Source organism: Carettochelys insculpta, chromosome 30 (assembly GCF_033958435.1).
Source record: "Carettochelys insculpta isolate YL-2023 chromosome 30, ASM3395843v1, whole genome shotgun sequence".
In the NCBI taxonomy this organism is placed as follows: Eukaryota; Metazoa; Chordata; order Testudines; family Carettochelyidae; genus Carettochelys; species Carettochelys insculpta.
In genome coordinates this window covers 6,180,209-6,202,623 of record NC_134166.1, presented here as the reverse complement: position 1 = coordinate 6,202,623, position 22,415 = coordinate 6,180,209, and the positions used below count along the sequence as shown (strand labels likewise).

The window sequence follows — 22,415 nt, the reverse complement described above, 5'->3', positions numbered from 1 at the left end:
AGCTGGAAGTGGGGCTGGCTTCGTAGCCTGTGTGCTGCAGTCCTTTTGGATGCTGTGTTGGGTGATGACTCACCTCCTGCGGCGGCCTTCCCCCGCCGTCCCTCGAACGCCAGCATGACTTAGCCAATGTGAACGGGCCCCCGGCTTATCTCCCTGCACCAGTGACAGCCCCTCCAGGCCTGGGCACCGCCGCAAGGGGCTTAGTGGGAATTAAGTCCAAATGCAAGGAAGCAGAAAGAACTCTTCCCCGACGGCTGCTGAGCAGTGAAGGGGTGGGGGTGGGGCTGCTAGAATGAGGGAGGGGGTGAGGCCAGGGAAGGCCCAGAGCTGCCTGGATTTCCAGCGAGTTTTGTGCCAGAGGAAGACACTGGATTGAGGCCCCCGGCCTGCAGCAGGTTGAGCAGGTGCAGGCCGCACTGCAGCAGAGCTCGGTCCCCCTCCTGCCCCGAGCACTGCCCACCATGGCCCCAAGAGGAAGTGATCCCCCTTGAGCCATGGAAACTGTAGGAGACCCAGAGTGGGAGGACCTAGGCTGAGCCCCAACAAACTTGTTGCATCCAACAGCAATGTGTGACAACAGGGCTGACTCTGGGCTGCACCCATCCCATGGCTGAGCATGCAAGGCACCTTCACCCCAGTCCGCCAGCCTAGCACCTGGGAGCTGCTTGGTCACCGCTTGGCTTGGTCCCTTGCTGCCACCCCTCTGGCAGATCCTGGCTGGGAGAGCTGTGGCCGGCCCTGGGTGTAGGGTGGGGCAGGAGTGGGCGTGTAAGACGAGCAGACAGGAAGGTGTTGGGGTGCGGAGGATGCAAACAAGTGGGGTCAATCCAGGGGCCATGTGTAAGCATGCCAGGAGCCACGTGTGTGCAGAGGAAGTATGCGTGTTGGCACGTGTGCAGTGCCTGGAACCACGAGGCAATGCCCCACTGTGCAGGAGGGCGATTCCCATTAGTGGCTGGCCCCTCCCCTCCCAGTACACGAGGGGGACAGGCTCTGGGCAGTGCAGTGTTTCAACCCAGAAATGACCTCCCTGTTCTGCCCTGTGCCCCAGCCCCAGGTACTCAGCCCTTTCACTGAACTTGTTTGGCCTGAACTGCAGGTGCACGCCGGCCTGGCAGCAGCTGCCAGAAGCATCTTCTGTGCTTGTATTGGCTTGGGCCTCTCTCCCAGAGCCCCACTGCCCTCCTGGAGCCGGGAATAGACCCCAGGAGTCCTGTTTCCCAGCCCTGGCTCTAATCCCTCGGCACGTCTCCCAGAGCTGGGAGTCCAGTCTCAGGCTCTCCCCACATCTCTCAGTGTAGCTCACCCGATGGCCAAGAGCTACAGCCCTCCCTGCCCATGGTGCTCAGGGCATGTTCTGAACTGGCTGATTGGCGTTCCAGTCCTGGGCCCTGCCTGGCTCTCTATGGACCCTGAGGGCTAATTCATGGCTTCTCCCTTTCCAGAAACCGTCTGCTGTTAACCTGGAGCCTGCATGTCCCTCATTGACTCCTCTTTGCTCCAGCATCCTTAGCAGCAGCCTGTCTTGTGAGCATCTGCTTCTGGAGCTGTGCACAGCTGATAGCGGGGGAGGATGGCTTTGTTCGCTGCCTTCCTCCCTGAGCCTGCAGGCTCCTTGAAAAAGGCCCATCACCAAGGCCTCCCTGCCCAGCCCCTCGCAGAAGCCTGTGGGGATTGTGTCAGTGTCAGAGAGTGTTGGGGTCACTGGGCCCTGCCCCTGCGTCTGCAGTCAGACGTGACTGTCACTCAGCAGGGAGAACAGAAAGGTTATTAGGCGACAGGGACACCGCGTAGTACAGACTTGTCAGTAGAGAACCCAGCAGCCGTCAGTACAATCCATGCTAGGGAGAGGGGCCCCGGGGGATCCCGGATCCGGGGGCCTGGCCCTCCCTCTCCAGCCAGTCAAGACCACCCTGCTCAATGGTCCAGTTCCAGTTTAAACCAGCCAGCCCCCTCCTCCTGCCTTTGTCCTGTTTCCCCAGGAAAGGAAGGTGTCACCTGGTTGCCTGGGTTACAAAGAGACTGCAGGGCCATTGCCCATGTGTGAGAAGTGATCCCACCAAAACTCCCCTCACCACTATGCATTGATGTTGTGCCTAGGGAAACTGAGGCACCCACCTCCCATTGCTGCAGGACAGTAGGAAACACATGTAACCTAACCAGGGGAATAAAATCCTCACACCTCCCCACTTCTTCACAGCATGGTCAGGATATTACCTGTCTTCTGAGCAGACTGGGAGGATGCAGGGCGACTGGGAGTTATTTTTGCAAAGGGTCAGATCAGCTCCACTTCAACCATGCTCACTGAGCCTGTGCACCAAAGGATCTTGCAGCTCTGGCTAAATGCCCAGTGGAGAGCACTCAGGGGCTGGGGTCTAATTTTTTCCGTCTATGGGCAGAATAACTTTTATTACATGCATCAAGACGTGCAGATGTGCACCACCTATAGAAACACAGGCTGCCGGCTGTGCAGGGCTGTGGGTGCTCTGCTGATTAGCTGGGTGGCACCTGAACCTCCCCTGAGTGGCTACACAAGCCATAAGCTTGCAAGGAGCACTGGCTGCAGTCATAGGGGGCGTGGTCCAAGCTAGCTTCCATCTAGCTGGCCTGAGTACCCACTGCTGCTCAACCATAGCAGCATGGCCTTCAGTACAAGCCCATCTGGGACCCTGGGTCCTTGCCCAGCTGGCTAACTGAGGCCATAGACTCTGCCGCTGCAGCTGCACTGCTATCAGTACCCAAGCTAGCTACATCAAAGCTCACACCTCTGCAGTGTACATGTACCCCTAGTCCCATGCCAGCAGCACAAAGGGGGTGTAAACAAACCTCTGAGTATCCTCCTTAGGCAAAGACCTCCCAAACTACTGCAGAGCTGGCATATGGGCCTTGCACCTGCCTGGCGCTCTCAGCTCCTTACCACAAGGGTAGATTAGGCGCATGGCCAGAGAACACTGCCCTGTGGGGATCCTTTGCTTCCTCTGGGAAATGGAATGTGTGTTAGAGCAGCCTTAAGGCCACTCTAATTTACACCAGGAGCTGGACAGAGGCCCAGAGTAAGGGGCCCTGTGTGTACAAGGGGGCATAAGAACTCTCTTAACCCCATGCCCAAAATGCAGGAAAGGAGGGACTATTAATCAGCTTCTCCAGCTCCAAAGCTGCCTGGTTCCTGCCAGCTCTATACGCAATCGCTTGCAGAATGCAGTTCTTTGCAGCCTCTATCTGAAATTGTAACACCCCCTTGCCCTGTACACCCCCCTGCCCCGAATCCCCTGAACTGTCCAGAAGAAAATGTCTGTGGCTCTTTGCTCTTCCATGAGGCCCATCACCTTGTATCACACTGATGCATGGCCCTGTGACTGCAGCTGAAATCGAAATGAAAGGCAGGATAAAAATAGCTGTGTCTCCTCTGCCCGCACACTGCCTCCCGGCTCTCCAGCACTTTGCTGTGGCGGAAGGCTTCCCGCCCCGCCAGTAAGCCAGTTCTTCCTGCCAGGACCCCATCTGGACTTTGTCTCTTAGTTTGGCTAGTCAGGCCTGGTTTAGGAGTTCTCATTGGGCAATTTCTTCTCTGGGTTTTAGGTGGACTCAGTGCAGGTGAAACAGCCAGATTAACTTGCCCAGAGACCAGTGACTCCTATGCACACAAGTAGGACAGGTAATGGGGTGAAGTTCCCTTCAATGCAGCCTGCCGAGTTCACCATCTGGGCCGGTGCAGGTCCCTTGGGGAACCAGAATTCTGGCGGGAGGTGGGGAACAGACAACTCAAGTTAGTACTTATTGCTCTGTTGTCTGCAGACATCGAGAGCGCCTGCCCCGCATCTTGGCACCTGTTTAATCTGAAGAGCAGCCGCCACATTCTCCCCTTGAATGCACTGGTGTAAAACAGGAGCCACGGGGGTTACAGTTTTGCAGGAGACTTCCCGTCACTGCTCCATTGCTGGCGTGATCGGCCTTGCAATCCAGTTCACATAGACACACCCATTCCCTGAGTTGACTGAGTCCCATGTTGGCGCCCCAGCCTGTCGAACGCTTTGGCTTCCCGTATGAGGTTAAAGCCCCTCCAGCGACGTCAGGGAGTCCAGATTGTGGCAGTTCTGTTGGACGTGTGTTGTTTTAAGGCGAAACGGGACCCTTCCGATGGTCCCTAATGTTTTCCAAACATAGGCGGAATAAATTTTGCTCTGTGCTCCAAGGCCTGTGTGGATGTGCACCAGAAATAAAAACACACGGTCCCCACGCCAGGTGCTGTGGGTGCTCTGCTAATCAGCTGGGCGGCACCTGAATCTCTCCTGGGCGGCCGCCCAAGCGCTCAGCTTACAGGGAACAGTGGACCCTTCACATCGTCTTGTCTGCCCTCCTGCATAGCACAATCTGGAGGCCCTCCCCTAGCGGTTCCTGGGTGGAGCCCCTAACTTCTAGCTGAGCTAGGCTGATGGCCAGTCTACAAGAATAGTGGTAGCTCAGAAAGGGTCCAGAGGGGAGCCCAGGCAGTGATTAAAGGGTTACAAGACTTGCTTTGTTGCGAGGGACTCAGAGACCTGAATCTATTAAGTTTGATAACGAGAAGGTTAAGGGGTGAATTGATCAATCTGTAAATACCTACCCAGGGAACAGATGCTTAATAATAGGCTCAAGCCAGCAGAGGACGATCTGCCTCAAGCCAGTGGCTGGAAATTGATGCTAGGAAAATTCAGGCTGGAAATAGGATGTCCCTTTTTGTCCAGCAGTGTAATCAATCTGTGGAACAACCCATCCTGAGTTAGGGTGGAGTCTCCATCCCTGGCAATGTTCAAATCCCGACAGGATGTTTTTCTCCCAGTGCCTCACTAAGAATCCTTTGGAGGAAGTTCTCCGGCCTTGTGCTACCCAGGAGCTCTGACTGGATTGCAGGGGTCCCTTCCAGCCTTGGAATCTAGGAAAGTGAAGCCCCCAGCGATGGAGACCCCCGACAGGCAGTGTTCCTCCTCGTCGCTGGTACAAAATTGCCCCTTATTTCTAGCCTGAACGTATCTAGCCTCAGGCCTTGTCCACGCTGTGGGGGTGACACAGACACAGCTGTGGCGCCCTACTAGGTTGGCATAACCACTAGTGGCAGGTCAGAGCCCCGGCACCTCTGGGCTGGCTGCGTCAGTTATGACCATAAAATAATTCCTTGAGCTCTTTCACTGCAAGTTATGCCCTCCCAGCAGCTGCCTGGAGCCAGTGAAGGGTGGGAGAGAGTCCTGGTTGTGAGGACGCGGGGGCGCGTTGGCGGAGGGTGAATTTATGCTCTGGGGCGCCACAAGCAGTGGCCTGGCAAGGAGCAGCCGCGAGCTCTCGCCACGTGGACGCCTGGAAGAGCCAGCTGTGGGCTGCGGCGAGAGGTTCCTATCGAACTCCTCTGCCGTGCTGCAGCCGCCCATCTCCTGAAAGTGATGTGAAGGGCACAGCGGCTGGGGCGCACGGCCCAGGCGAGGCTGCCAGCCCCTGGGGAGGAGCGACTCAGCGTGGGGGGTGGGGGTTGGCCTCCACGGGCCGCTCACAGGGAGAGGAGCTGAGCGTGACACGGAGGATGGGCTGGCCCTGCGTGGGTGGCGGGAGGGTTCTCTCCCCCAGGCGAGGCCGAGAAGCCTGGGTGCCGTGGGGGCCTGAGTTCCCCCTCTCGGCGTCACCTGCCCGATGGGCCGTGTCATCCCGGGGATGGGAGAGCAGACTCGCGCCCATCACCCAGGGGCACAGCTGCCATGGCTGGGCTGTGAATGGGCCACTCTGGGCTCCTCGCCTCCCTGCAGCCCTGCCACGGCATGATCAGCAGCGCGGGGCAAAGGGATCAGTCACTTCCCCTCTGTACTGATGCCCTGTGTCGGCTCGTCAGAGCTGCGCTCTGGCATGGCTGCCTCCCTGGCGCCTCATCTCTGCTGTGCTCACCCCTCCCTGCAGCATTACAGGGTCACCCCCACATGCTCACTGCTCCCCTGCAGCATTACAGGGTCACCCCCTCTCCCCACGCTTCCTGCTCCCTGCAGCATCACAGGGACACCCCCTGTACCCCCCCATGCTCACTGCTCCCCTGCAGCATCACAGGACACCCCCTGCACTCTGCCTCCCCCATGGTCTGCCTCCCAACCCAACCTTGTAGTGTGACCCCATCCCTTCTGTCCTCCTCATCTCCTCCCTCCCCTCTGCTCAGCCTTGCAGCATGACACAGTCCCTCTACCCACCCCCCAGGTTCAGGCCTGCAGCACCAGCATATCCTCCCCCTCCCCCAACTATGCTGAATCCTCTCCCCCCCCATCACTCATCAGCACCGGAGTTCAGCCCCGTACCCACCCCCAGCTCAGCTCTGCAACATGCCCCATTTCTCCTGGGTTCTGCCTCCGACCCAGCTCAGCTGTACTCTGTTGTAGCACATCTCTTCCTGTTCTCCCCTTGCCCCCCATCCTGTCCCCATGCTCTGCCCCCAGCTTCTCCAGCCTCCCACCTGCCTGACTCATGGTGTCCCCCTGCTGGGTCAGAGGGAGCCCAGTGTGCCACAGCGCAGCCCCTCGGACGGGTCCCATTGCCCTGGGCTGCGCACGGGGCTCCCCTCTTGCCCCTGTCTCCCACCGGAAGAGAAGTGAGGCAGGAAATTCGCTGCCTGTTGCTGGGATGACTGGGAGAGCACGGCTCTGGCTGGCAGGGACCAGCAGGGCCTGGGGCAGCCCTCGCCCCTCCACAGTCAGGACGGGTTGGGTGGGGGAGCTGCACAGAGCTGCTGGCTGGAAGAGGGTTGGCCTGCCTGCTATGGGGCTGAGGGATTTGCACCTCCTGACTCATTGGATGGGGGGTTCTGATGCAGCACGGGCAGCAGGACTGAGGGGTCCTATGCCTAGCTTTGGCAGGGGAGTGGGATCTAGTGGTTAGAGTGGTGGGGGGTTGGGAGTCAGGACTCCTGGGGTCTATCCCCAGCTTTGGCAGGGCAGTGGTGCCAGTGGTTAGGGCAGAGGGGGTGGTACTGCTAGGTATCAGGAGTCCTGGTCTCTCTCCCTAGTTCAGGGAGGGGGCGTAGTCTTTAGTGGTTAGAGCAAAGCTCGGGTCCCAGGGCTCCTCGGTTCTCTCCCCAGCTCTCAGAGCAGTGCGAAGTCTAGTTCCCACAGCGCGGAACTCAGGAGCTTTGGCTCTTCTTCCCCTGCTCTACCCACTTGCCTTCTAGAAGTGTTCATGCTCTCTGCCTGCAGTGCTACACCCCAGCACCAACTGCCTGGCTTTGGCAGCTCCCCAGATGTGCTTTGCTGAGCCCTAAGGGACCACAGCAGCCTGGGGGTGCTGGGGTGATGTGCTCCAGGGCCGTGCGTTACTGCTGATGGGTGCTGCTCTACGTCCCTCCAGGCCTCATCGTCTACCTGGGCATGATGGTGGGAGCATTCGTGTGGGGCGGCCTGGCGGATCGGATCGGCCGGAGGCAGTGCCTGCTCATCTCCCTCTCGGTCAACAGCGTCTTCGCCTTCTTCTCCTCCTTCGTGCAAGGCTACGGCACCTTTCTCTTCTGCAGGCTGCTGTCCGGAGTTGGGTAAGGGAGACCCGCCTTGCTCATCTCGGATTGTCTGTTCGGGGGGGCAGGCATGTTCATGCCCTTGGATGGGACCAAGTCCTGAGGGATGAGATGCCCAATGAGAAGGTCCAGCTGGTGCCATGTCATGCCAGGGGGATTGAACTAACCCTTAGCCTTTTCCAGGCACTGCATTTGCAGGTGGGATGGAAAACCCATTGCCTAGCGCTTTTAGAATCACCAAGGTGTCCTCTGGGCCAGGTTAGGACTTGGCTGGTCTCGTCGGACACATGTTGGGGTGGTGATGAGTGGTGGTATCCAAGGAGATGGAGCTAGGGAGACCTGGAGTCAGAGGTGCTACACAAGAGGTCAGGAGGCCATAGCAGATGGGCCAGGGGCAGGAGATGCTGTGGCCGAGGGTGGGAAACTGGCGAAGAAGGGCCAATAGCCACTTGGTTGGCAGCTGGCAGGATGCCAGTGAGGTTGATCTGGGATGGCAGGAGGTGGAGATACCAGTTTAGGTGGATCAACAGTCTGATCCAGGAGGCCAGGAGGTGGCGATCCCAGGCTATGCAGACCAGTGCTTTGATTCGGAATAGAAGCGTCCCAGGAATTCCTCTACTATGTTCCCTTCTTCCCTCTTCTGCTTGACATCCTGCACAGATGCTCACCCCCTTCCCTTTACCTGACAACCTTAGTACAGCTCAGCTGTGGGCTCCACACCCCACTTGAGATTCCCCTTTGAATACTGATAAAGCCTGGCTGGAAGATCAAACGTGGCTGCTGATATGGCAGCTGCGATTTGAAGGGACTTGTCTGAGGTGACCCAGCAGATCCAGAAACAGGACCCAGGAATCCTGCCTCCCTTCCCCCTCCTCTAACCCCTCAGCTCTCTTCTTCCACTGGGTTTATCAGCTAAGTTGCTGTTTTGTTTGGTCAAACTGGGCAGGAGAGCAGGTGCTGGACTGAACTTAGCTGCCGTGACAATCCGCACCTCTGAATTCGCCTTCTCTGGGAGCACCACCCAGAGTCTGCCAGCAGAAATTTGCTGGTAATGAAGGTAATTAAGAGGAAGCTTCACTGTAGCTGAGTAAATGAATGCTGATGGAGAAGAACAGTGCAGACACAGGCCCAGAGTCCGGTCAGATGGGGAAAGGAGCTGGTGTCTCTGCAATGGAAATGCCTGTAGCTGTTGGTCCCTCCTCCCCAGCAAACACATGATTCCCCAAGCCCAGGTATCCAACCCGCTCCATCTTCTGTTCTTCTCACTTGGTATCCTCCACCACCTGCTGCTATGTTAGATCAGGCGTATGATGCATCAGGTCTGTTTTCCTGGTTTCAGAGGAAGGTAGAAAACCTCAGCAGTCTGGGCCTGTGTAGGGAGCATTCCTTCCTGACCCCTAACTCCCAGTTGACAACGAGCTTTTACCCTGAAGCATGAGGATGATCTGCCTTTGCAGGCTGTCTCCTGGAAGCTGTTCTGATTCATGTTTTCTTCCTCCCTTTCCCAGCATTGGGGGCTCAATCCCCATTGTCTTCTCCTACTTCTCAGAGTTCCTGGCTCAGGAGAAGCGAGGCGAGCACTTGAGCTGGCTCTGCATGTTCTGGATGATTGGAGGTATCTATGCATCAGCCATGGCTTGGGCCATCATCCCGCACTACGGTAAGAGAAGAAGGCAGCCGGATGGAGTGCCTGTCCCATTGTGCTCGGAAGGTTGCCGTGCTCTCTCCCCTCTTGGTCTGGCAATAACTGTGTCACAGACTAGGTGGTGGGCCAGGTTCTGGGCTCTGACTAGGGCCGGGTCAAAATTTCCATCCAGATTTTCTTTGGACAAAAAATTAGATTTTTCTATCAACTGATTGTTAAAAAACTTTGTGTTACAAACTGTCGGCTCCCCTCAGAAAGTCCCAACAGGGTCTCAAACGGAAATATTTTGATTTGGAAATGCAACTGTGCTGCCTCACAGTCTCTTTCGTGAGTGGCAACAGCTAATTTAGACCCCATCGTTTTGTTTGTCCGGGTTGAACCTCTCTAATCCAGCACTCTCTCGTCCAGTAACAGCCGTAATCCTGCATGATTTTAGTCACCTGGTGACCACTTACGGGTGTGGCCAAGTTTCCCACAGTCCCATAAAGTTTGATTCCAGCCACCAGTCCTGGCTCTCAATGCTCTGTGCTGTTATTTAGCTGGAATTTACCCCAAATGTCTTCTCAGAGCCCAGTCGGCAGTGGAAGGGTTAGTAATGCGCTCAACAATATTGACCTCCCGTGGTCCAGCAAATTCTCACCAGTGAGGTTCAACCTGTGTAATGGGGATTAGTTTCTCCAATGTGCCTTACAATGTACACGTGGAGTTTCATCTGCCTTTTTGTTGCTTGGTTTAAGGCGATCCCCTTGTCACTCTCGGCAGTCCGCCTTGGATGAGACTATCTGGAGTTCTGTCACTTCTCACTTCTCCTCCTCTCCTGTTTTTCCCGCCTCTTCTCCTCTGCCTCTGTCCTGTTCCCCAGGCTGGAGTTTCCAGATGGGCTCTGCGTACCAGTTCCACAGCTGGAGGGTCTTTGTCTTGGTCTGCGCCTTCCCCTCCGTCTTTGCCATCGGCGCTCTCACCACCATGCCTGAGAGTCCCCGCTTCTTCCTGGAGGTAAAGGCTCATGGCTCAGGGTGGGAAGCAGGTCAGAAAGGTCTAATCTGTCCATGTCCATGCCTGGGGCCCTAGTCTGGGATGCAGCAGGATCTAAGGCAGAAAGGGGCCATTGCTTGGCTCTGGGGTATGGGGAACAGATGCAAACTGGCCACCCCAGCTCCGTTCCAGCCTCCTGTGATAGACATTAGCGATAGAGCATGGGACCAGTGTTCCCTGTAAGCTGAGGACTTGGGCACTGAGGAAGGATTCAGGTGCTGCACAGGTGATTAGCAGAGTGCCCACAGCCAGCGGGGTGTGTTTCTATGGGTGGTGCACATCTGTACATGCCTCAGTGCACATAATAAAATTTATTCTGCCCACGGATGGAAAAAAATTAAAGGGAACACTGCATGGGACTATCTGAGACGGGGTTTGGGGGTCGCAGCTCCCAGACTAGCAATAAACACAGCTCCTTGTCAGCAGTGAACAGGGACCCCCAGACTGAGCGCCCCAGTCCTGCCCCAGGTGGGAGAGATGCAGAAAGCCACTGCACAACCTCAGGGGATGCAGAGGGAGCTCCTGCATCTGGGACCTATCAGCAGCACCTGTTGCCAATACTGAATCTGCAGTCTGGAGCAGGAGCCTGCTGGCGGCACACAGTGTCCTGTGGCTCTGCCGTTTGCTCGATGTGGGCATTGGGTGCCACGTGGCAATGCCCCAGTGCACAGGTGGAGAGGGCCTGGAGGGGTGGGTGGGTGCAGGGAGGGTCATTCTGGCAGCAGTAGTGGGGCACGAGCAGTGTTCCCCTGGAAGCTGAGCACTTGGATGGCCACTCAGCAGAGCTTCAGATGCTGCCTGGCTGATGAGCAGAGCGCCCACAGCTAGGTTTTTATTTCTATGAGTGGTGCACATTCACGCAGACCTTGGTGCACATAGAATTATTCCACACATGGCTGGAAAGGCTCAGCGGGAACACTGATTATGATATCCAGAGGGTGGTGCCACCTGGCCGAGAGGGAGGTCAGTGCTGAACAAGGGGTGGAGTGTTGGGGGTGACTCTCATTCTTAGCACCATCTCCTGCATGTGCCTCTTGAAGGCTGAGTCACAGTGGCCCAGCTGCCCAGCACTGCGGGGGTGGGGGGGGGGCTCTGCAATAGCTAGCAGTGTTGGGGGCGGGGAGGGAGGCGCAGCCTGCCCCAAACTCTCCCCTGCTGGGCAGCACAGTGGCACTGTCCAGAGTGACCTTGGATTCTGCCTTGCAGAATGGGAAACACGACGAGGCCTGGATGGTGCTGAAGCAGGTTCACGACACCAACATGAGAGCCAAGGGCCACCCCGAGAGGGTCTTCTCGGTAAGTGTGGCTCACTCGCTCCCCAGGGCAGAGGGCAGACCACGAGGTTAGAGGGGTGAGCAAAGGGAAAGGGCTTGGTGGTGGTGACAAAGGAAGATGTTGCTCCCAGGACACTGGGCTGGGAGTCAGGAGACGTGGTTTTGCTGCTTGTGTTTGAGCTCCCCACCTGTAATGAACAACAGCAATCCCTAGCGTGTTGCATCAGCAGGTCGGGATCATTATCCCCATTTTGCAGTGGGGAAAACTGAGGCACAGACCTAGGGAGTGACTTGCTCAAGGTCACCCAGCAGGACTAGAATGTGAGCCTCTGGAGTCCCAGCCCAGTGCGTTACCCTCGAGGCTGCTTCCCCACCTCAGGGTTGAGGCAGGTTTGAGAGGCGAAACCCCTTTCCTGTACAGGGCTGAGGGCTGCAGCTCCTGCTGTCAGGCCCTTGGTGGGAATGGGAGTCCTGGGTGGGGGTTCTCAATGCTATTTTTATCTGCTGTAATTGCTGTCACCCCATAACTATAATGGGCCATAGGCCAACAGCGGGGTTGGAACCTGGTATCTTCCATGCCAAAGCATAGTCCTAGTCCCCTGAGCTAAAACGCCGCCACTTGGTAACAGCAAGAGGCCATTATCCTCTATAGGGACTGGTTGCTAGAGGGGGGCGTGATACACTGGGCCAGTGTTCATCATCTGCTAGAGCTGCCCAGGTGAGGTAGATGGGGTGAATCAGGACACAGCAGCTCAGGCTGAGGGGCACTGGGCCATGGAGGGGGCATCAAGGCAGGGGTGGGGGTTGGAGAGAGGGAACTGAGGGAAAACATGGGCGGGGGGTGAGGATTTCTTCCCAATGTGAGGCACAGAGCAGGGGACAGCCTGAACCCAGGAGATGTTGCCTCCTTACTGCAGTGTGGCCCTGCCTGTCTGGCCTGCACTGCTGGAGCATCGTGGACTAACCTGCCAGCAAGGGCAGTGATCAGGGTCAGAGCCACCTGATTCCCCTGGCGGGGGGTGATGGGTCTCTGGCTGGTTCGAGGCTCCATGCTGGAGGAACCGGGCCAGCTGACATCTGCACCTACTGCCCTGGGGAGCGACCCTGCTCCATCCTGCCCTGCTAGGCTTTGCGCTGGGCCCTGGGGACCTTCCCCCTCTGCCCCACACTCCCCATAACCTAGTCCCTTCTCTTGCCTCCCAGGTGACCCATATCAAAACCATCAAGCAGGAGGACGAGCTGATTGAGATCCAGTCGGACACCGGCACCTGGTACCGGCGCTGGATGGTTCGGATCCTGAACCTCTCGCAGCAGGTAGGGGCAGTCCGTATGCAACTGGGACCTTGTCATGAGCCCAGGAACACGGCAGTCAGTTCTACCCTGGCCTGAGCCGCCCCCAGGAGCTGCGTGAGTGTACGTCCGGGCTGGGCTGTGGCCAGAGGATGGCTCCACCCAGGCAGAATCCTTCCCCAGCCTGTCTGAGAGCTAGCATCACACCCGCTGTGTGGCACCCAACCTTGTGTGCTGTGCTGGGCCCTGGGGAGAAGTGGGGTCTTGTTTCCCCCCACAGCCCCCAGATGACCAGCTGTATCAGGATGTTCCATGCAAGCTCATGTCCAGGCAGGGATGGGAGGAGAACTCCTGTCTCTTGGCTGACCAACTGCACCTGGCCTGCAGGGCCGTCCTTACTCATATGCTGAATACACAGCTGCATAGGGTACCCAGAAATGTGGGGCACCCGTGGGTCTTAATATCCACTCATCTACCTCTTCCTATCTGGGCTCTGGGGTTCTGCTTCCCCTGGAGAGGATTTAGTTAACTTAGGGCTTGTCTGCAGTGGGTTGGTTTTGTTTTTCTGGAAAAAGCCCCAAAGCAGTCACGCAGCCAAACAGGCTAATTCGAGATAAAAGAGTTTTCCCTTGAAATAGTAACTCCAGCTCTGCGAACGACTGTTGCCCTCCGCATTCAAGGTGGAAAAGGAACGTGTGTGAACAAAGCACAGCTGTTACCAGCTCATCCACAGGCTCCTTTTGCACTGCTGAGGCTGTGAAGTGTGGCTGTAAGTGAGAACGCTCTGTTTCACCATGTGGCTGCGGGAACGCAATTTTCCGACGTTACCTCTTTAGACATTAGAACGTTGAAATAAGTAACGCCGGGAAGACCTGCTGGGTAGACACAGCCTTAAAAGCGAAGAGCCTGGCCAGAGCTATTAGCAGCACAGGGAACCTGTGAAAGAGCCGATGGAATGCTAATGAGGTCTCAGAACAGGTATTTGTCAAGCCCAGGTACATACGGTCAGGCTCTGAGTTGTCGGTGTTAGTCGACGGGACCTGAGTTTGAAAGTGTGTCATTAGTGTGTTGCTGAAGATGATAAAAGTGCATCTCTAAGAAATGGTCAGCCCCCTCCCCCTGCACCCCGAGCTGCCAATGGACCCAGGGGCACCAGTTTAATAGTACTGCACTGGGCCCCATGTTTTTGAAGGACATTCTGGCTGGCCTTCTGTGGTCCAGCTATTCCTCTGATGAAAGGTCTGAAAGCACCAGTCCTACCCTGACCTTAGCAGGGTACCACCCTTCTTTGGGAATGAGTCAGGCTGGATTTGACCCTACAGCTGAGTATGGCTCCATGCCAGAGCCCCCGAGGCCATGACACTGGCCTGGAAGAGGGGAGGATGCCCCCCTGCAGCAGGTTGGTGGGTATTTGGTGGGGTGTTAGCAGCCAGGGCTACTGTAACACAGACTTGCCTGGCAATAGTCGGGCTTGCCCCACTGGTCCCAGCTGTTCAGATGGGCTCCAGCCAGGCTGCTTTGCTGCATGTGAGCAAGGAGGGGTTGCAACGGGTCCAGCAAGGTCTCCAGGGCTGGGCACCTGGCTTGTGCGCTGGGGAATCCCTTACCAGCCACCTCCTCGATGTGGGGGTGCCAGTGGCCACTGAGCATCCCGTGTGTCCAAGCGCCAGCATTCCCGCTCATTGTTTTCCATCCGTGGGTGGAATAAATTTTGTTATCTGCACTGAGGCCTGTGTGGATGTGCACCACCAATGGAAACATGCTGCACATTGTAAGTAGCTGTGGGCATGCTGCTAATCAGCGGGGTGCCTGCCCAGGTGCTCAGCTTCCAGGGAACTCTGCCTAGTGCCCCCAGGCCCCCCCACTGCTGGAATTGATGGAGGTGCCTTGGTTTGCGGGCTTTGAACCCCCAACCCTCTCTGTTCTCATCCACCCCCCCCATGGGTTCCCATCCACTGCTGTATGTCTCTCCATCGCTGTCTCTTTCTTCCATCACTCCCTACCTCCATCTTCCCACTGCCTCTTCTCAGCTCTTTGCCCTGTCCCCCGCTCTCCTGGTGAGAGTAGGGCATGTCCCTACCTGTGCCTGTCCCCGAGCAGAGCTGGTGTGGTGACGAGGGGTCCCTTCATGCTCTCTGTCTTTCCCTCTGCCAGGTCCGGAACAACTTCCTGCAGTGCTTCGCTCCCGAGTACCGACGTGTGACTCTCATGATGATGGCCGTGTGGTTCACCATGTCCTTCAGGTGGGCTGGGCATGGGCACGGCAGGGGCAGCAGCCAGAGTGGGCTGGAGAAGGGATTTCAGCCCACGGCGTTGTGTGCTCTGTGTGACTTGCTGGGTCAGTTTCCTCCTGGCTCTGCTCCCCTGGGGAGATTGGCACTAATTAGCCTGGGCGCAGGGGTGTTCCCCTTTGCACGGTGCAAAGGCCACAGAGCGTTGTGTAAACGGTGAGGGAGTTCCATTATCCCCACTCTACAGCCAGAGAAATTGAAGCATGGAGGTGGAAAGGACCCACCGAAGGTCAGGCAGGGTAACAGTGGCAGAGACAAGAGTGCGGCCCAGGAGTTCTGGCTCCCAAACCCAGTCACGCTTTAACCCTAGACATTGCTCCCTCTCTTTTTTTTTTCCATTCATGTGCAGAATAAATTTTATTATCTGCCATGATGCATGTGCTGATGTGCACCACCAATAGAAACACACACTACTGGCTGTGGGTGCTGTGGGTGCTCTGCTAATCAAGCCCTCCACTAAAAGGGAACACACTGGCCCTCAGCCCCGCTCCCCCCTACAGGGGTAGGAACAAAACCCTGGAGTCCTGGCCTCTAGCCTGCCCTTCCCTGTAACCCTAGACCCACACCTTCTGCATGATTGAGACGAGAACCCAGGACTCCTGACTCCCTGTCCCAGCCACTACACATACTATTCCGGTTCAAGAGAGATGGTCATACCCTGGTCTAGATCTTCTGAGGGAGGTGGGTGTAATTCAAGCAGCCTGAAGGAGGGCCACGTAAGATATCACCGCTGGGCGAGGGACCAGGGAAGAGACTGATATAATGTGGCCGATGAAGATCAGTGTTTCCTGGAGTCACTTTGATGCCTTCTCAGAACTTCCTCCCCTTTCCCCCGTGATGTAGGGCTGCTGCCCAGGGTCAGGGGGCCGCTCTGCACTCCAGAGGTTGCAGGCATGCCCTGTGCATGCGCTTCCCCTTCTCCCCAGGTCTTTCTGCAGCAGCCACTGACACCAGGCAGCGAGCGTGTGCTGGGGTTGGCAGTGGGTCATGCCCAAGGTCTTGGCTAGCTGGAATTAGGGCTGGCAGGCGAAGGGCTTTTTCACCTTGGGCCAGTTCATCAGCATGAGGTCGATTTAGCCTGGCACTGGGGGTCTGGCCCAGGGACTCCAGCGGCACTGCGCCTTATTTCTGCCAGCTGGAGATCTGAGTCCAGAGCCTTAAAAGTTTTCAGGCACTTGGATTTCAGTCTTGCCGTCACTGTGGTTAAATATTTCATTGATTTCTAATGTAAATGGCAAAGGCATGGAGCAATTACCGCCATCATAAGGAAAAATCAAAGGCCGCCGATTTGCACAGCGGCCCTGCGAGTTATAAATGGCCTTCTTGCCTTTTTGGGACAAATGAGCTCTGCTGCAGATACGAGTCAAGGCTGCAGGGAGCTGATGAGGGCTCTAATCAGGAACCGTGTCTCTGCAATTGATCTCTGCGACGGCCTATTAATTGGCACCGGCGGAGAGGTGATTGTCGCGTTGTTGTTCGTGTGCCATCGGGGTTCTGCTTGTGGGTGCAAAGGAATGCAGGGGGCAATGGGGCAATCAGACAAAGGGTTTGCCTAGGGTAGCACATCTTACTCCTGGTCTAATTTAAGTTAACTGATTGCCAATTATCTTGAGCAAACACTCCTTTCTGGACTGCTCTGCTAATGTCTATTACAAGACGAGGGCAGCCAGTCGTGGGGGTGATTGGATAACTGCTGAGGCTGGACATATCGTTTGCAATGAGTGATGTGCCAGAGAATTGGGTTCTGAGTGCATGTAGTTTGCATGAAATACAGTGGCTGGGCCCGTCAGCGAACTGGGCCACCGGCTGCCTTGCTCCTGCAGATGGGACATTCACATGGGCTTGCTGTAGAGGCTGTGCAGCTTTGATGTGTTGGGTCATACAGTATCTTCCTTTTTTTTCAGTCAGAGCATAAAGGCTCCCAGAGCATGTAAGGAGGTAATTGATTTTTTGTCAGAATCATTTGATTTCTTGCTCCAGGGAGAGTCAACACATAGACACCAGAGAAAATCATAAAATTCTAGACCTGGAAGGACCCTCGAGAGGTCACCGAGTCCGGCCCCCTGCCCTCACAGCAGGACCAAGCACCATCTAGACCATCCCTGGCAGCGATTTGTCTAACCTGCTCTTAAAAAGCTCCCGTGATGGAGATTCCACAACCTCCCCAGGCAATTTATTCCAGCGCTTAACCATCCGGACAGTTGGGAAGTCCAACTTAAACCTCCCTTGCCACTACAATCCTCTGAGGTTGAGGGGAATAATTTGTCACCTTTCTCTGTGTAACACTTGAAAGCTGCGATCATGTTCCCTCTCAGTCGTCTCTTTTCCAGGCTAAACAAGCCCAGTTCTTTCACTCCTCCCTCACAGAGCATGTTTTCTAGACTTTTAATTGTTTTTGTTGCTTGTCTCTGGACCTTCTCCAATTTGTGCACATCTTTCCTGAAATATAAAAATAATGACAATGATAATAAATATAGAAAAAGATTTTGGTGCCTATTCAAAAGCATCTGGCAGGCCAGCCTTGGCCTGTGGTCCCCTCAAGTACCCCTAAAAATCTCCTAGCAGGGTGAAGCGAGAGGACAGGACTCAGAGACCCTCCAGCCACCATGTATTCGGCGAGATCAGATCCACCCCCAGAACACCACACGCCAGTGGCGACTGGTGAGCGGAGTTCCAGGGAGACGCTGACCACATGCCCCTCTCCTGCCCTGCCCCTCCACACCTCAGTTCTGCCCATGCTCCACCCCCTCCCGTTGCTCTCCCCTTGCCCACTTCATCCTTGGAAGCACCACACTGCTTCCAGGGAGTGCTGGGAGAGTCCCACCTCTCCCCTGGAGCTGCTGATGGTGAGTGAAGGGGAACAGACCCTGTGGGGTGTGTGTGACCCCTTGTGTACTCACACGCATCACCCCTGCCAAACGCTGACCTGAAAACAAAACTTTTCCCCAGCCCATTGCTGCCAACAAAGGCCCCAGGGAGAGGGCAGCTCTGCTGGCCTAGAGTCTCCCAGTGACGTGCCGTGTGGCTTTGCTTAATGGCACCTCCCCTATGCACGGCACAGATCATGCTCTGGCTCCAAACGTCCCTCATTCCAGCTGACTTCAAACTCACCAGGTGACCCTCCTCCCCATGAGCCAGGAACGCTTGGCACTGTGCTGCCTTCTCCTGGTTCCCCAGTCCCCAGCTAAAAAGTCCAGACTCCAACCATGTTCCTTGTGCATCCCACCCACTCTTCCACCCCTAACTCCCAGGGCAGGTCTGAGCCCTGCCTCACCTTCTCCAGCTTGGAGCTAATCACAGCTAACCAATCCTTGCCAGATGCTGTTCGCTCACTGTGGGATCCGTCTCGCTCACAGACTCTTCCGTCCTCTCCTCTTGCCGGCTGGATTTCACATTGGCTTGAGCTGCTGGCGTCGTGGCTGGAGTGGGGAGGAAGGGCGGGTCAGAATGCAGGGAGCAGGCAGCAGGGCTGGTTGACTGACCTACCACAGGCCTGGGGCAACCCAGAGCTCTAATGCACCATCTACAGCCGGATGTGGCCCTCCCAGGAAAGAGCTGTGCAAAGGCGCAGCTGGGCTGTGCTAACTATGAAGGGCCTTTTGTGCAAGAACCAGGTGTGTGAGGCTGAGGAGAGCTGGTGGATCCCCCATTGCTTGGGGAATCATCGTTCATGCCCAAACAGCCTCACTGAGCTTAGTGGCCAGAATTTGGCTTGGTGGGTATGATATTTACTTGGACTCTCTGGTCTCTGCTCCAACCAGGAAAGGGAGGCTTGTATCAGAGGGCACTTGTATCCCTGCACAGAACACATAGGGTAGGGTCACATCGCACAAAACCCCAACCCAAGGCAGATGGGCTCTTCAGAGGGCACAGCCTAGTCTGGCTGTCTCTAGCTTTGTGATACTTAAGACAAAATCACATGAACGCCTCATATGTTGGCCAAGGGAGAGAATGTGAGTCAGTGACTAGATTTGGTGACTGTGGGGGGATCAGGACTCCTGGGTTCTAGGAAGCTGCTTCCATGACTATAGCATAGGGCTAGGAGTCAGGCATGAGTGGCTATTAGCCAGGCTGGGCAGGGATGGGGTCCCTAGCCTTTGTTTACCAGGAAGGAACAGCAGGGAATGGATCTCTTGATGATGCTGTTCATTTCTTCTGGGGCACCCGGCATTGGCTGCTGTTGGAAGACAGAACACTGGGCTAGATGAGTCTGATCCACTGTCTCTTTTCTTATGATTCTTAGGTTCTATTCCTGGCATTTAAATTAACCCGCCTCCTTGGGAGGGATGTCAAGGAAGATGAGAGAACAACAAGAAGTCTAGTGGCACCTTATAGACTAACAGATACTTTGGAGCATGAGCTTTCGTGGGCAAAGACCTGCTTCATCAGACTAACACGGCTACCTCTCTGATACTTGTCAAGGAAGATGCTGGCCCCTAGTAGCTGTCCTTGGTCCTGAACCAGGGATCTCGGCAAAATAAGGAATCCCATGGCATCATGAAGGCTCAGAGATGTATTTGGGAATAAGCTTTTTACCCAGCAGAGCTTATGCCCCAGTAAATCTGTTAGTCTGCTCCTTCCTTTGGCAGACACAGATTAACATGGCTGAGACATGGGTCTCAGGGCAGAGAATCTGCCATTCCTGTTAGCAGCAGAAGAGAGGCCACGTCTTTGGCCAGGTCTACACTGGTGGGACAAAAATCGATGTAAGGTACACAACTCCAGCTAAGTGAATTACATAGTCGACATAACTTGCACAAATTTTCTGCGCTGTCCCCAGTGTGGGAAGTTGGCGGGCAGAACTCTCCTGTTGACTTCCCTTACTCCTTGCGACTGCGAGGGGTACCAGGATTGACAGTGGCCCCTGGAGCATTTGATTGAGCATGGCCTTTCTAGACCCACTGAATCAAACTCTGGAAGATTGACCGCCAGTGTGTTGATGTGGTGCTAAGGATAGACAAGCCCTTACTACCCTTCTTTCCCCTCTTTTTCACTGACCCCTCCATGGGTCCCCTGCTGTGCTTTTTCCACGATCTCTAAGCCAACACTATCATCAGCTGGAAGCTCATCTGGATGGCTCAGGAGTTGGTGTGTGAAGGGGGTGGGGGGGCCAAACGTGGGTGAGGGCCAAACATGTTTCCAGGGACGCTGCTCTGAAATAGGCTCTCCTGTGTGTGGATACACTATTTTGGAGTAAGTTTTGCTTATTTTAGAGCTTCCCTGTAGTGCAGATGCGTTATTCCAGAATAGTTTATTTTGGAATAATAATGCCAGAATAAACTATTCTGGAATAACTCTATAGTAAAGACATACCCACAGGGTTGTAATGTGCCTAATAGCAATAAATATGTTCAGCACTTAGCACAATGCGGTTCTGGTCCATGACAGGGGTTTCTAGGTGCTACCATAATGCACCTAATAGCAATAACAATGTACAGCACCTAGCACGATGGGGGCCTGCTCCATGATTAAGGGTTGTAGAGCTACTCTAATGCACCTAATGGTAATGCAATGTACAGCTTCTAGTACAATAGCTCATTGGGCACCTAGGCACGACAGACAATCAGTACTGATCTCTCCCTCTCTCTCTCTGACAGTTACTATGGCTTGACCGTCTGGTTCCCAGACATGATCAAACATTTACAGAACATTGAATATGCCTCCCGCACCAAGCTCTTCACCCGGGAGAAGGTGGAACATTTCACTTTCAACTTCACCCTGGAGAACCAGATCCACCGCAATGGTGAATACTTCAACGACAAGTGAGTGGTGGGTCATCCCTCCCCACCTGCGGGCACTCTGCAAGCACCCTCCTTGAGCATTGTGAGATGGGCCCTGCAGCCGCGGGGGAGCATGCTCATGGAAAACAATGGGGAGTCCCTTTCCTGAGCAGAGACTGCAAAGACACTGGAGAGGTGGGGGAGGGAGTCCAACTTGCAGAGAATGGGATGCACATGCCTTGCTCTGTGCTGTGGGGTGAGCTCTCCCAGCCAGTGCAGGAGGAGGTGTCTGGGCTTGGGATGTCTGTCCCTGTAGGTTGGGATCATTCATTGATCCAGAGCATGAGCATTAACACAGCAAGCTTGACCCCTACCGCACCCCTGACATAGACCGACCCCCTGCCCCCAGGAGCCCACATGGGAATAGAGAATAAGACAGAGAATATCTAATTCCCTCTATATAAATCCATGGTACAGCCACATCTTGAATACTGCATACAGATGTGGGCACCTCACCTCCGAAAAGCTATCATGGTATTGGAAAAAGTTCAGAAAAGGACAAAAAAATTGTTTAGGACTTTGGAACGGCTGTCGTATGAGAAGAGACTAAAAAGACTGGGACTGTTCATCCTGGACCAGAGCAGATAAAGGTGGGATATGATCGAGGTCTATAAACTCATGACTGGAGTGGACAAAGTGAATAAGGAAAAGGTATTTACTGGTCCCCATACCACAAGAACTAGGGGGTCACCAAATGAAATTAATGGGCAGCAGGTTTAAAACAAACAAAAGGAAATATTTCTTCACAGTCAACCTGTGGAACTCCTCGCCAGATGAGGTTGTGAAGACCAGGACTTTAACAGGGTTCAAAAAAGACCTCAGTAAATTGATGGAGGTTAGGTCTAGCCATAACTGTGAGGCAGGATGGGCAAGAATGGCATCGCTAGCCTCTGTTTGTCGGAAGCTGGCAATGGATGACAAGAGAGAGATCACTTGATGATTCCCTGTTCTGGTCACTCCCTCCGGGACACCTGGCATTGGCTGCTGTTGGAAGACAGGGTACTGGGATAGATGGATCGCTGGGGTGATCCAGTGTGGCCGTTCTTATGTTTTTATGTTGTGATAGTGCACATAAGCCTCGAGTTATCTGCTGTACCACTTGCAGGTACTTCGTTGACTCCCAGTTACGGCATGTCATCTGATAGGGACTGAACTGAGACCCACCAAACTTATTGCACAGAAGGGTCTCCACCCATCCAGTGTCTGTCTTAACAGGTCTAGAAACCATTTTTGTCCCCCCCCCATGATGGAGGGAGACCTGGTTGCTTTTGGGTTGCTCAGTCCCAGTGTCCGTCACTGGCAGGTTCATCGGCCTCAAGATGAAATCTGTCTCCTTTGAGGACTCTCTCTTTGAGGAGTGCTACTTTGAAGACATCACCTCCAGCAACACCTTCTTCAAGAACTGCTCCTTCATTTCCACTGTCTTCTACAACACAGGTAATGTCCTCCAGCCCCAATGGCAAGTTGATGGCCCTTCTGTTGAGGTGCTTCAAAAGGTGCCTGGAGTTGCAGCCACTGCTGCTACTTCTGCCTCATTTGGAGTATTGTGTCCAGTTCTAGGTATCACATTTCAGGAAAGACGTGGAGAAA

At 55.1% G+C, this 22,415-nt stretch overlaps 1 protein-coding gene across 1 annotated transcript in view; it reads left to right on the top strand.

The window, feature by feature from the left end:
• SV2A (synaptic vesicle glycoprotein 2A) overlaps positions 1-22,415 on the top strand; it is a 36,217-nt gene that overhangs the window by 5,586 nt on the left and 8,216 nt on the right. The window contains exons 2-9 of the mRNA XM_074980997.1: positions 7,348-7,528; positions 9,019-9,170; positions 10,018-10,151; positions 11,397-11,486; positions 12,668-12,778; positions 14,909-14,997; positions 20,643-20,807; positions 22,129-22,262. Of these exons, the coding sequence (XP_074837098.1) occupies positions 7,348-7,528; positions 9,019-9,170; positions 10,018-10,151; positions 11,397-11,486; positions 12,668-12,778; positions 14,909-14,997; positions 20,643-20,807; positions 22,129-22,262 (1,056 nt within the window). The remainder of the gene's footprint in view (positions 1-7,347; positions 7,529-9,018; positions 9,171-10,017; positions 10,152-11,396; positions 11,487-12,667; positions 12,779-14,908; positions 14,998-20,642; positions 20,808-22,128; positions 22,263-22,415) is intronic.